This window comes from Trichosurus vulpecula, chromosome 4, assembly GCF_011100635.1.
Source record: "Trichosurus vulpecula isolate mTriVul1 chromosome 4, mTriVul1.pri, whole genome shotgun sequence".
Taxonomy (NCBI): Eukaryota; Metazoa; Chordata; class Mammalia; order Diprotodontia; family Phalangeridae; genus Trichosurus; species Trichosurus vulpecula.
Genome location: NC_050576.1, coordinates 375,904,576 through 375,917,189, shown reverse-complemented (window position 1 = coordinate 375,917,189; position 12,614 = coordinate 375,904,576). Strand labels below are relative to the sequence as shown.

At 37.3% G+C, this 12,614-nt stretch overlaps 1 protein-coding gene across 2 annotated transcripts in view; it reads right to left on the bottom strand.

Annotated features, from left to right (window-relative positions):
* The window catches only part of TPP2 (tripeptidyl peptidase 2), a 97,273-nt gene extending 84,926 nt beyond the window's left edge, over positions 1-12,347 (bottom strand). The window contains exons 1-4 of one of the 2 annotated variants that reach the window (XM_036755438.1): positions 12,022-12,347; positions 4,120-4,248; positions 2,206-2,301; positions 690-794 (exon numbers count right to left, since the gene is read on the bottom strand). In XM_036755438.1, the coding sequence (XP_036611333.1) occupies positions 690-794; positions 2,206-2,301; positions 4,120-4,248; positions 12,022-12,186 (495 nt within the window). In that variant the 5' untranslated portion in view covers positions 12,187-12,347. The remainder of the gene's footprint in view (positions 1-689; positions 795-2,205; positions 2,302-4,119; positions 4,249-12,021) is intronic. The other variant, XM_036755437.1, reaches the window with a different exon arrangement.
* Between the last annotated feature and the right edge of the window lie 267 nt (positions 12,348-12,614).

Below are 12,614 nucleotides of genomic sequence, written 5' to 3'. Positions count from 1 at the left end.
CAACTACATAAAAAATAGTTTTGAAAAATAAGTGCACAAAGCTTTCATGTTTGTTATAAATTGTATCTGTATCTACAGGTGATAAAAAAAAATTAGCATTTTTTAGCATCTATGAATTAATTCATAGAATTAGTGTGAAAATAAAATGAAGAAATATGGGCTCACTGGAAAAAAAAACCTACTAAACAATTACATTTTCACATGGGTATCTAATTTTTTCAAAACTTTAAGAGCTGCCACATATTCTTAAGTGTTGTTTGAAGTGTTTAAAAAATATTTATCCTAATGATTAGTAAAGGGAAAGATGATTCTCAAATGTGTCAGAGTCATTGTTTTAGTCTCGTCCTTTAATAAAGTTTAATTTTCCACTATTTAAAAATTATTATCCTATCAATTAATAAGTAGCAGAACAGAATTTTTTTTTAATTAGGATATAAACTGAAATGAAACAAGACCTCACTTTTAAACTAAAGTTTTGTCAAAAGATCATATTTAACTTAGTCAAAAGATCATATTTAACAAAATAGTTTAAGGCACAGAGTCCATATGAACTTTAAGAAGAGGAATGGTGTTACAAATCACAAAAATAAGCAAACTTTTCTTAAAGAAAAATTTCTAAAAATAGAATTTTCATTCCCTAAGGAAGCATATTCTTTACCAATATTTTTACTTAAACTATTAGCACCAACTTGAGAAGAAGAGTTGTTAACAGCATCAAACTCTTCCTGTTTCCTACAGGCTTCTGCAAGTGCAACTCTATGAACAGGGTCCCAAATTTTTTCCTTACGTTCTTTCTGAAAAACAAATAAATTTCCTGAAAATTATACTATATTTTTACTATTTTAGACAATTTTACTTGCAAACCCCAGTGCTATAACATTTCGATGCTTATACAATTAACATAGACAAATAAAATGTTAGTAAAGTTAGAAAGGCTATGAATTCAGTAATAAAAAAGTTAAAAAGTTTCATGGCATTTGATTTCAAGAAACTGAGTCTTCTATTTTTATTCAATTACCACAACTTCAACCATTCCAGAATCAAAATCTGCTGCTTTCCAAGTCAAAATGCTGCTGTTTCAAATCAAAATTACTAAAATAGGAAACTATACAGTTTTAATTAAAAATGTAAAGTAAGACCATGTACAGCGACTGCCAACTAATGAATCACAAGGAATGTAATAAGCAATTAACAGCATTTAGCATTGAGTTTTTCAGTAACTTTAAACTTTTACATACTCAAAAAAAACTATTTTGACTTTACAGAATAATAGAGTTGAATGTAGATGGAAATATTCTGAGTACCTTCATTACCACCAATTTTTTCCTCACTGAGATTTAGTTAGTATTAGCTAAGACTCAATTTTGATAATAGATGGCATGTCTTATCTGAACAAAACAAAACAAAAAACCTAGCAAGACATGCAATTATTTATGCAGTTTTTAAAAACATGTATAAATTGAACTTTTGAATATCAAATAAAATTTCAAATGTAAAAAGGATATTACTAGTTAGGAGAAGCCTACTCCAAACAATAACTTATCTCTATGTGACTAAATTGAGATCTCTATAATCACTACATCAAGATAAATCTCAGGATTAACATGCAATTCAATATGCCACTGAAAGGAAAATTGGGTTCATTAATTTTTTAAATGCAAATTTTTAAACAAAGGTCACAAAGACACTGAGTGAACTGTCTGTAGCTTGCATATAGTATATAGTTTGTATATAGTAAATGAGCTCCCAATTAAAATGTAATTAAACAACTTAGAATAGTAAGGCAAATACTAAGTTCCCTCTCCTAACCCATCCACTACTTTTACTAATAACCTACTTCTTATAATAACAATCTCTTCAGACAACATTCATGAAGGTAAGAACTAGTGAAAAAAGTCAACAAGGAACATGACGGTAAGAAGAGGCAGTATGGGGGAGTAAGTCAGAACACAAGTAGAAAAAGAGAATAGCCTTCATCTATTCTGGCAAAGACCTTTAACTCTTAGAGAAGTCTAACAGCAGCAGTGATCGGTATTCTAAAGAAAGCAAAAACACTAATGGTGGTGTGGAGATTATACAGGGAAAACATCTGGAAGTGAGGATTCATCAGGGTAAGAAAGAAGAGCAAATATGGTATTCAATGGCATTAATTCTTATTCATTAGCATTAACTTTTAATATGTATGTGACAAGTATAATACATTACCTGCATCCTCTCTTTAAGAGCTTTAGGATAGAAGTCATAACCATTTTTTATACCAATATGGTATTTGCCTGAGGGATTTGTCCAATTTGTTGGAATCTATGAAGGGGGGAGAAATAATTTGTTCTGTCATTAAATGTTATCTGTTACACACTGCACTATGAAATTGAGATTAGGAGGAACGTTATTGTAATGACAAATCTGATCCTAATGTGACAACAAGCTGGTTAAACTAGGCCTCTTCCATCAGAGGGAGAAGGGGAGACATATAAAGATACAAGTGGCCGTGAATGATTAATACCCAAGTTCTCATTTTCAGGTGCTACAGATCTCTATTTCTATCTTATATGAAGTTGCAAAAATCCCAAGATCTTTGTGCTATCTGGAATCAGTCTAGAGAGAACAAGCTGCCTATGTACAATTTCCCAGAATCTGACCAAACAAAGCTAAACCATAAAATGGTGATAAGGTAGATATATGTCTTGTACTCTTTGGGTATGAAGTTAAACCAATGTTATTTGTACAATCAATCTTATCACCTTATAAAAGCCATGCCCCTAAATTTTCCTGACTTCTTAAACAATGAACATGGTTTAGTCTTTTCCTGATACCTCTTTTTTCCCTTAGTTCTAGTGTTACCTGTAGTTTCTGTCACTATGCTTGCCATAACCTTCTTACTCTTCTGTCTGCTGCTTCTAAACTACTGTATGCAAGAAAACCATTTAATCAATGAATATACCATTTAAGAGAGAAATAGCTAGAGTTAAAAGGGACCTTAGAGAGTCTATGATAAAATATCAAGTAATATACTGATTTCGTTAAAAAACAAAAAACTGTCATGTAAAGACTACTCTCTGGTCTCAAGCAATTAAGAACAACATTAACTTAAGAGTAACATTAGTTATAAAAATCCTAAGTGAATAATATGGCTGACCGCAGGAAAGTTAGAAGTGTGGAGCACTGCTTGAAAAAAGAAGTCATTTCCTGCCTTCATAGAGGGCCTATGAATGTGAAACACTGTAGAAAATGTCAGAATTTTCTGGTGCTAGTTTTGCTTAATTTTTTTTCTTTTTAAATTCTCCAATCTCTAAGTTAGTATATTCATCTCTTAGATTTGTGATATTATCTTAGACTCTTCATTCTTTCTCTATGGATCTGATTGGTAATGCAATCTTGCTGTTTCTATATCCATATATTATATTACATCCAACTCCTCTTCTTTACTCACACAGCTACCACTTCATAGTTCAGGCCCTCATCCCTTCTTACCTGGACTACTGCCAATGCCCTAATTGTCTTGCCCTACTCTAATTGTCCTCTACATAGATGCCAAAATGACCATTTCTCTCCTCTACTCAAACTTCAGCGGCTCCCAATTGTCTCTAGGAAAAAAAAAATATAAACCTCTCTGTTGTGCTTTTAAAGCCCTTTACAACTTGGCCTCAACTTATCTTTCCAACTTGATTTTATATTACTTCCCTTCCCACACTCTGGTTTAGCAAATCTTGACTTCTCTCTATTCTTCGCGTACAGCACAACATGTACCCCCTCTATATTTGCCATGACTGTTATGCCCTGTGTCTCATCTCTATCTAAGAGGATCCCTAACTTGCGTCCATACCCAGCTCAAGTACCATCTTTTTATGTGATGCCTTTCTTGAACTGGGCAAGTCACTTCATCTCTGCTTTAGATTCCTTATCTACAAAATGGAGGTTAATAATAGCACCTATTTTTCCCAGGTTGATGTGAGATAAAATGAGATAATATTTGCGAAGCACTTCACAAACTTTAAAGTGCTATAAAAATGCTGACTATTATTACTGCCATGACCATTCCATAGATAGCCTTAAGTGATATTATAAGGACACTAACAATATAACATGGAAAAGTAATAGTAACAATAAATAAGGCATTACCTTAAGAGTTCTTCCTGAAAGTCCAACAATTTCCCCATCTTTTGATTCTACTATTGTAGAAGTATTCACATCACCACTTCCTGTTGTATCTATGATATCAATGATTTTAGGTTTCCCATCAGTAGTAATCTGAAAAACAAGAAATTATTTTTATGAGTTCAAACTCATAACTCATAAACTCATAAAATAAAATCCCCAAATGAGCAGGATTCTTGTAATTGGATTTTAAAAAAATTCTGTAAGTAAAAAGATTGACAAATCCCAACTAGACTGCTCAATCACAAAAACATTACTGAATAGATTTACCGCACAGAAGTGATAAGACTTTGGGCTAGGATAATGTGAAAGACATGACACTATAATTTTTTTGCAAACTGTTTCTTCTTTTACAACATGACTAATATGGAAACAGGTTTTATGTGATTGCATGTATATAGCCTATATTAAATTGCTTACTGTCTTAGGGAGAAGGGAGGGATGGGAGAGAGGGAGAAAATTTAGAACTCAAAATTTTATTTAAAAAATGAATGCTAAACATTGTCTTTACATGTAATTGGAAAATACAAAATATTAGTTAAAAAAAGGCAGACAGGATGAAAGAAAATAGGCAATTTATTAAGAACACAATGGATTGGCCCAGAAACATCTATCTAGGGGCATACGTGAATTAAGATTTTCCCAACTATAAGGTCCTCAACCGACAAAAAGATTACTTTCCAAAAGTTTACTTTTCAATTCCTGTTTGAAGCTAAGAATGTATTTTCCCCAAAAGAAACAATGCAATAAAGAAAACCTGATCTGAATTTCAATCTGGGAACCTGGGATACTAAGGAACAGTCCCAACCAATGACTGAATGAAGGAAATTCTCTTCTTCCTCAAGAATTCCCCCTCCTTTAGTAGCTGGAAGGAGGATATCATGCAGACCCCAATCCCAGACTTACTGTGGCAGAGGAGCTACGGCAATCAAGTGTCAAGAAGGTGATGTTGAGCCTCAGTAGGAGGACAACCCTGCCCTGACGTGTATATTTAAGTCATGTTTTAGTTTCTTAGACTGCCTGTGCTAGCAATAATTTAATAGTGCAGAGGTTGTACATTATCCTTGGTGGACCAAAACAATAATAATCCACAAATAAAAACAATCAGCCAATAATCATATTGTGGAAACCAGACCCAGCTGAAAAAAAAACTAATAAATCATAGAGGAAATAGTATCCAACCCATACACAGCATGCCACCATTATGGTATTTCTTATATTTATAGGTTTTGAAGGGATGGGGCGGGGGGCCCACAGGGCAGCAAGGAGAGAGAGACAGAGACAGAGATGGGAATTGAAAAAAAAGTATGTGACAGTTTCCAACAAATTCAGGAAATCCAGTTACATCACATACTAATTAAACAACATGGTAAAAATTACATGCTTATTTTAAATGTAATGTGGAAAAAGGAGGTCCTACAACTATTTAAAAATGCATATCGTCCCTTGTCTTATCAGTCAGTCACAGAAAGTCCCTTCCAGTGCCCTAGCTGAGCTAGATTAGAAAATGCATCACTGACAAAGCAGACATTGGTTTCCAAGAAGAAAAGCTTATAAGCAGTAATATGAAGTTTATTATAATTTAGTGGTTACTTTTCTACATATTCATATCTCAACCCATTTTATTTATACAAGAACTTCACTGTAAACCATCACGAGTGCATCTTAGTTATGAGAGGCAGCACTGGTGTGTGGAAGGAGTATCAGACTTGAAGTCAGGAGAATTCTAGGTACCAATTCTACATTTTTTGACCATAAGCAAGTCACTTTATCTCTCTAAGCTTGTTTCCTCATGTGTCAAATGGGTTGTAATATTGATAGTATCTATTTCACAGTATTGTTTCAAGGATAAACAAAATAATTCAAATGCTAGATAAATCTTAAAAGTCATATAACTGCTATTATGCAAGTAAAGGAATTCCTGAAAAGTTGTGGGTAATCTAACTTCCTATAAATGGATTCATTTCCCTAGGTAGCTTAGATTTAAGAGTTGATTTATGTTTGTTTTGAGAAGTTGAAAGTAGTTTTTAACACTTTCTAATTCATTACCTGAGAAGCCAGATAAAAAATTTAATGAACTGTTTGTATTCTAATATAATTCTAACTTTATTTAGAATTATGTCTAAAATACAACTAAATTAGCTCTTAGTGATAGGGCTTGAGAGGTTTTCCTTTGAATCAAGCACCTAAGTTTTAATACCTGTATTTTGTGGTACCTATTTTCACTTCTCAGGGCCCTTTATAAACTTGCCTTCAGGTTTCTGTCAAGGTCAACTGGATTAGTGACCCCTACATAAGTGAGGTGTTACTGAATTATTTTTTTTTCGCCTAAATCATTGCTGAATTCTTTCACAAGTTTTCAATACCTGTCAAAAAAAAAAAAAGGTCAAACATTCACTCGCTACCTAGGCTCCACAAAAAACCCTAGATTTAGAGTTGAAGTCCAGAGAAGTTACTCATTTTGTCTAGGTGACTTAGGCAAATCTGGGTCTTCTGATGCCAATGCCAGTTCTCTTTCCACTTTATCACTGGCAAATATTTGAAAGAGTGCTTTAAGAGACATTTCTCTTAAGTTTAATATCAAGCTATTCTTGGGAAGTTTTTCTTCTAACTTAAAAAAAAGAGTATCACACTAAATACCAAATCTCAGAAATTCTGGCAATCTTAGAAACAACTAATTTGTCACAATGATCATTAAATTAGCTCAATTAATGAAAAGCAGTTATTAGTATTTCTCAACTACTCAAAAGGCAAAACTTTTTCTTCTCTAAGACTGTCATCTAGACTTCTGGTCAATCTTAATACTAGTCACCTAATACTGATACCCAGGTTTACAAATCCAAAGAAATATTTAACAGAAAATAATAAATGCCTGCCACAGCAGATCTCCACCCTAACCTATCTAACTATTACTTCTCTACCTGTACTTTAATCAGGCTGGTCTCACAGTTTCAAGAATGTACCACTTTAGCTTCCTTACTTTAGAACACTGGTGACCCCCTATCCTGGAATATAATCTCTGTTCCTCTATCCAAATCCTGCCTAACTCAGGTCCCACTTATTAGTCTTCATAGCCTCTGAAAGCCTATATTTATAGTACATGGAATTGGTTTTGAATTTACCTATTTATGCAAATGTCTACTCCAAAGGATTATCAAATCTAGTCAACAAACGTATATATAGAGCACCTATTATATGCCAGGCACTTAAGCACTGGGGAAACAAAAGAAAGGCCAAAAAAAAGTTCCTGCTGTCAAGGAGCTGCTTGTAGGCTAATGGCAAAGATAATCATAGGAAGTACTATCATTTAGGGTGATTCCCAAAGGCTTCTTGTAGAAGGAGGAATTTAGTTGGGACTAACAGAAGTCAGAGAAGCCAGAGATGGAGAGAATTCTAAGCATGGAGGGACAGCCAATGAAAACGCCTAGTCAAGAGATGGAATGTACTGTATGAGGAACAGCAAGAAGGCCTGTGTCACTGGATTGAAAGTGGAGGAGAATAAGGGGCAAGAAGACAGGAAAGGTAGGAAGGAGTCAGATTATGAAGCATTTTAAAAGCCAGACAATTTGATCCTGTATCAAATATAAATATTAAATATTAAACGTTAGCTCCTTGAGAATAGAATTGGTTTGTTTTTGTCTTCATACGTACAGCATCTAACACAGTGGCTGGCACATACTATGTGTTTAATAAATGTTCATTGATTGACTATATAATGGAAACTGGGACCATAGTAAGTGTTCAAATATTTGACGATTTATTGTAAAAATTGTATTTTTCTTCCTCTCTTCAGTTGTTCTACTCTTCCCTCTCCCCATGAAAATGTCAGAAGAGACACCAAAACAGGAGAATAGTGCCTGGAAGAAGCAACAAAATGTAAGGTGTTAACATTAGCTTCTCATTTTCATCAAATGGTTATCACTTATGCCTTTAATTAAGATTCTTTGTCCCCCAATTTGTCCTTTTTGGTCCTCCTTGAATATACCACTTCCTTGCCTATTCTCTTATATTCCCCAATTGCAATACATTTCCTTATACTTTTAATTTAGAGTCAAGAAAAAAAAAAGCAAAACAAGGAAAAAGCTTTTAAAATCTCTAAAAAGCAAAACTTTCATATTTGGAAGATAATTTATTGAAAATTACTTCTTTTGATGATTATTGTATCAGGTCTCATGAATTCAACTATAATCTGGATGTAATCTCTCCTGAAATCTAGGTCAAGAATATATTGTGAATTCCCTATTTGACACTTCAAACTGGATGTCCTAAGGCATCTCAAACTCAACATGTACAAAACAGAATCCGTTACCTTTTTCCCCAAACCACCTCCTTTTCTAAAATTGAAAGGGCCAACATGCTTCCAGGCACACAGGTTTGCAATATTCATGATCCTCAAGTCATCATTATCAACCCTTATCTTCCAATCAGTTGCCAACTCTGCCTGACTCTACAACATTTCCCACTTCTTTCTTCTTTCCACTCATAAGCTACTATGTTGCCAACTCTGGCTGACTTTCTACAACATTTCCCACCTCTTTCTTCTTTCCACTCATAAGCTACTACGTTGCCAACTCTGGCTGACTCTCTACAACATTTCCCACTTCTTTCTTCTTTCCACTCACAAGCTACTATGTTGCCAACTCTGGCTGACTCTCTACAACATTTCCCACCTCTTTCTTCTTTCCACTCATAAGCTACTACTCTCAGGACCTCATCACCTTGGACTATTATAAAAGCCTAATTGCTCTCTTGCTTCCTCATTGCCCACTCTCCAATCCACACACCACAAAGCTGCCAAGCTGACTATATCACATCCTGCTCAAGAAGCTCCAGCGGCTTCCTCTTGATTCAAAGATATGATGTAAATTCCAGTTTCAGTTGTAAAGTCCTTCACAGTCTTGCAGCTCGAAGCCTACTTTCTTAGGCTTATCACACTAAACGCACCTTTAAACACTCCATGTTCCAACCAAATTAGTCTACTTTTTGTTCCTCGTAGGTGATACTGTCTCAGTTCTTTTGTACAAGTTGTCACCCATGACTGGAATGCACTTCTTATTCCCCTCCACATAACAAAACTGCTACCTTCCTTCAATGTTCCTCTCCTATAGAGTGCCTAGCCTGATGCCCATCCCAGAAATTACTCTGTATATCTATTTCCCATGTACATATTAACCCCAGCAATCACCTTTAAGACAGGAATTGTTTTATTTGTCTTTTTATCAGGATACAGAACATATGCATTTAGCCAATGCCTTTTGACTGAATTGTTCCTTTTACATACCTTTAAATTACTACAGAATGAATGTTCCTAGAAGATGAAGTCTGGATTTTCACTTGATTTCATTTTATCATATTTTATTTATTATGATAATACACCCAGTATATAATCCAATAAGGACTGAAGCTGAGGATATGTTTAAGACCCACAGCAAGTGTCTCCCAATAAATACTACTACTTTAAAGATGAGTGATTATATAACACTATTTTTCTTGAGCACTTAAAAGGCTCATATATAATTAATCTTCACCTATAATTAATTTTCAAAGCAATCCTAGGGAAGCAAACACTGTTGCTTTATGGGAAGGGAAAAAGAACAAGGGAACAATTTGATGGACAGATTCATTTCTATATTCAAGTCAACAAACATTTATTAAGCACTTACAAAGTAATAGAATTGTGTGGGGATATGAAGATAAAAAAAATTCAATTCTTTTCCCTCAAGGATCTTACATTCTAAGGGGTTAGAAAAAGTAATATATTACAGTGACTTCTAAAGGTTTTCATTTCTTATACTTTTGATCCACTTATTACTTGGATAGGTCAAGCTAACCATTGAACTACTTAGCCCTTAATAAAATTCATAAAAGCTAATGGGAAGACTGACATTCTCAATGAGAATACTAAGGTGATTTCTGAAAAAAAAAATTAGTGTTGAGGCAATTATGAAATATTAAATACTTTAAAAGACCCTGCAAACAATCTGGAGGACTCATGGATATTAACAATAACTCCTACCATTATACTACGAGAGTCTTAAGGATCACAGGATTGTATAGACTTACAACTTGAAGGGACCTCAGAGGTGAAATCTAGTTTAAGACCTTTCATTTTACAGTTCAGGGATCTGAGAACCTAGAAATAGCAGAAATCACACAAATAGCAAGGTTTTAGAATTCTTTGTTTCTAAATCCAGAGTTTTAAGGATTGCAAAGCACTTTACAAATATTGCTTCATTTATCCTAAGCACAACCGTGAGAGGTAGGCGATATTAACCTCATTTTTACAGATGAGGAAACTGAGGATAAGTAACTTGCCCAGGGCCACAGTGTTAGTAAGTAAGTGTCTCAGGATGGCTTTGAACTCAGGTGTTTCTGATTCGGCACTGCTTCCTAGTGAGGAAACTCAGGAAGAGCTTCTCACTCAAGAGCTAATACTCAGAATGGCACCGCGTACCTAAAAGCCTTCACTCTTTACTCTCACCAAGGATACTATGAGGTCAAAACGCTAGAAAAGTGCTGCAGAAACAGCATTTAGTTACAAAGTCCACTCACTCCACCCCCCCCCCCCAAAAAAAACAAACAAAAAAATTCTAGACTGGACTTTTAACGAGATTCTCTTTAGAATTACTGCAAATCACCCAACCTGACAGTGTTTATCAGCTGACAGAAAAGAAGTATTAGCGTTGAGTCCTTAAGAACTAGTTGGAAAAACGAGGAGTACACGTAAAAACTTTGTAACAAAAGTAAGCACGATATACAAAGTTTGGCGGGAATGTCAAGTAACAGAATGATCACATCTCAGTCAGAGATGTTTTCTTTCAGGAAGTCTTGTTTCTTTTCCCAATGGACCGAAAGAAAAGAAGCTAGCTATCCCAATGCCTGAGTTCTCTGAATATTGTTACTGACCAGCAAATCTCATAGCTATCTGTAAACTTTAAATGCTTTTCTTAGTCAGAATGTTTGTAATTATAATAAATGCAAGGGGTATTCTTTCATTTGCATTCTATTTTTTTCCTCTAAAGATTTCTCAAGGTTTGGTATAATAAACTTTTAAAACTATTATTTAAAACTTGCTCTCTTCCCCCGTGTTGATCTGACTCAATGTGTCCTCCCTAAGTAAAACACAGAGATTTATAGTACCTTCATTTTATTTCGCCATTTTATCTTATGTAACGCAGACCCAAAAAAGACCGTAGAAAAAGTAAAGCAACAGCTCCTGATTTAAAACAGAACAAAAAACCAGAATGGACCAAACTAGTGGAAGGGAACTTCCCGGAAGCTGACAGCCTCCTCTAAAGATAACTTAATGGAAACCTCGTTTTCACATTAAATGCAAAACCGTCCCCCCAAAACGTCCCCCCCCCACAGTCACATAAATAAAAACCAGGATCTTCAAAGATAAACAACTTCATTTGGATTACCCATTCAACATGCTCCTCCCCACCCTCAGCAGTTAAGATACTGAAAAAATAGAAACCCCGATTATTCGTGGTGTCCAGGGGCTTCAGGCCAGGCAGGGTCACCAGGCAAGGAGGGTTGGTGGCCCTTGGGCACAAATCCCCAAGAACCTGCAGGGCCCGCCACGCCGCTATTGTCTGTTTCAAGTGCACCCTCCGGCCCTCCTCTCCCGGGAGCCCCGGACATCCCCCGAGCCCACGGCGGGCGCGCGAGGACCAGTCCCCATCCACGGCCCTGCGCGCGAGCCTGTCCTCCCCTTCTTCCACATACAGCGGCCACGACCCCAGCAGCCTCGGCGAAGCCCGAGAGGCCGAGTCCCCGTCACCCCATCCCCGACAGCCCCTCCCTCGTTGCGCTGGGCCTCCAGCATCTCCACCCCCGGGGCTGCGGCCTCCGGGGCTCCCTCACCTGCATGCCCTGCGCCCCCGGGTCTACCCCGGTGTCCAACACGGCGATGAGCACCCCTCGGCCATCGTACTCCGGGTAGCGGGCGAGAAACGAGGCGGCCCCAGTCTCCTTTTTCGGGAGAAGCCCGTGAAAGGGGAACGGTTCCTCGGTCGCTGCGGTGGCCATGGATGGGAAGCGCGAGGACGAGGACAAGGCAAACTGCCAGGCGGCGCGCGGAGGAGCTCGAGGACACCCTGCGGCTGGGGATGGGGGCGGAGAGAGGAGGCGGGGAGTCCGAGGCCCCCGGCTGGCCAGCCAGTCCCTTCCATGCAGGGGCGCGCGCGGTGGAGCGCGAGACCGCGGAGCCTCCAAGAAGAGGGAGGGCGCCTCCGGGCCAGCCAATCGCCGGCGGCGACGCAAGCAAGGGGCGACGTGCGTCGGCGCGTGACGTCAGCTGGAGCGTTTCCATGCCTACAGCGGTGTAGGAAGAGGAAACTGGAAGAAGAGTGTCTCGGGACCTACATCCCCAGAGACCAGATCGAAGCTCGAGGGCCCTTCTGGAGACTTGGTCACCTGGGAAAGTGCAGTCCAAGGAGAGCCTTTGAAGTTCCCGG